General features: G+C 42.4%; 1 protein-coding gene across 1 annotated transcript; it reads right to left on the bottom strand.

The window, feature by feature from the left end:
- Window positions 1-806: 806 nt before the first annotated feature.
- Window positions 807-2060, bottom strand: LOC5571324 (NADH dehydrogenase (ubiquinone) complex I, assembly factor 6 homolog). The gene is made up of 2 exons (XM_001653563.2): window positions 1729-2060; window positions 807-1659 (listed from the first exon to the last, which is right to left on the bottom strand). Exons 1-2 carry the CDS (start codon window positions 1848-1850, stop codon window positions 846-848), a joined length of 936 nt encoding a protein of 311 aa, XP_001653613.1. The 5' UTR covers window positions 1851-2060; the 3' UTR covers window positions 807-845.

The raw sequence follows: 2060 nt of genomic DNA, 5'->3' as shown, positions 1-2060 counted from the left end.
GGAGTAATCCTTCGATGAAATGCTAGAGAAAATTATATAGAAGTTCCTGGAGAAATTGTATGAATCTCCGGTCAAATTTACTGAGGGGTTACTGAAACAGTTAATAAATTTAAGGAATAATCCTTGATGGAATTTTTGGGGATTTTCCTTTGAATAGCCGTAGATGAGTGTATACATATGAAAATACCTGAAAGAATAACTGAAAAAATCTCGTAAGAATTCTTGGAATAATTTGTAAACGATTTTCTTCCGAAACATATAATAATAAGGTTTGGTGGAATTTCTTAGAACTCCTATAGGAATCTTCGGAAGGGCTCCTAAAGTAACCAGTGGAAGAACTAAGTATTACAAAAAAAAAATATTCAGAGGAAATTCCGGGATAACCGCTGGAAAAAATAAAGTAACTCCTGCGGTAATTACTTAATTTCCTGGAACTAATTCAGGAGTATTTCTCCAAGACAACCATGCAAAATCGATGGATGAATTCCTGGAAGAATTGAAATTTCTGTAGATATCCCTGGAATAGCCCCTGAAGATAATTCTAGAAGAAATCTCTCACGTTCTCCTCGAGGAATTTGAAGAGAATTCCTAAAATCTGTGGAATAGTCGCGTGATAGTCTCTAGAGAATTTTCTAAAAAAAAAGTGACTGTAAAAAACATTTGGTTTAAATAGAGACTTTAGAGACCTCCCATTAGAAAAGAGGCTTAATAAACTTGCTCAAAATAGAGACCAAGTCTCTAAAACGACACCTGTTATCAGCTACGCATTTCACACAGGGCTTTCTTTCCTAGAGAGGCACATGATATAACAATTCCTAATAATGTAATTTTTCAAACATACCTGACTAGAACTTTCCTCGAAAGTGATTCCAGTATATAACAAGTGGAAGCATCGCGTCTTTTTGTAATAATCGCGAATCCGTTATGTGAAAATTGGCCTTCCTCAGTCGCTCCAGATACCGCCCAGTGGCCACCCCGGGCAAAAGAACCGGCTTCGCTTGCTTGGGTATCGATGCAGCCAATTTCCGCGCCTTCTCCAGATGCTGATGAGCCAGTCCTGCCAGCTGGAAGATCACCTCTTCCACTCCTTTGTCCTCTTTGCGATTCCGCAGCACCCGTTCCTGGCTGACTCCGTGCTGCATGAGCACTTCCTGCGGCACCGGAACCACGTTCCTCCGCTCCTGGTAGGGAATCGAACGCAACAGGTTGACTATTCCTTGCGCTTTACCCAGATGGGAAGCCGCATGGTCCGCGTGGACATTTCGCACTCCGTGTGCCTCCAACAGCAAATAAAGCACACTGCAAACGGAGTTCTCCGCATATTCCTCCATCTGCTTCGTGGTCACAAATCGTAAATTGGCATTCAACCGAGCGGAAATCAATCGCTGGAAGTACCGTTTCGTTAGCTTGTTTTGGCCATCAATTACGTTCTTTAGCTCCTGGATAACCGGCTGCTCCGGAACGTGCTTCAGATCATTCTTGAACAGCTTGTCGATGGTGTCCTCCCAGAACTTCAGCCTCATTTGGCCGATTTTATCATCGGACACGGTTCCGGTAATGCGCGCGATTTCCACATTGAACGCCCGGATGGCCAAAGCGCTCCGCCGTTCGGGATTTTTCAGCAACAATGTGCACAGGAAGTTCTCCTTGTCGTATTGCCTGGAAGTTATTTGAAAATTCATTCAAAACTTCGTTAGAGGAAAGATTTAAAAGGATTCAACTTCTTACCTGACCAGATTCATGCAATAGTTCTGGGCTAAGGTGGAATCTTTAGCTGCATTTGAAGCGTGTCGTATGAATAGGATTGCTTGAGTTAACCGTTGATTAACAGTACATAATCGATTGTACATATTAGTACCTATAAAAGTCACAATATTCACGTACAATTAATTATATCACCGGAGCAACTTCTTTTCTGGCGATCACTAAGTGATACATAAGTCTTATGTATTTTTGTTGATGTTTTCAGTTCGGAGCCGGCGAGAGTGACAGAGGGTGGTCAGACTGTCAAAGTGCGTGGGTGGGGGCAGCATTGGGCGACACAGTAGAAGCATTAACCT

Source organism: Aedes aegypti, chromosome 1 (assembly GCF_002204515.2).
Source record: "Aedes aegypti strain LVP_AGWG chromosome 1, AaegL5.0 Primary Assembly, whole genome shotgun sequence".
Lineage (NCBI taxonomy): Eukaryota > Metazoa > Arthropoda > Insecta > Diptera > Culicidae > Aedes > Aedes aegypti.
This window is presented reverse-complemented; position numbering and strand designations above follow the sequence as displayed.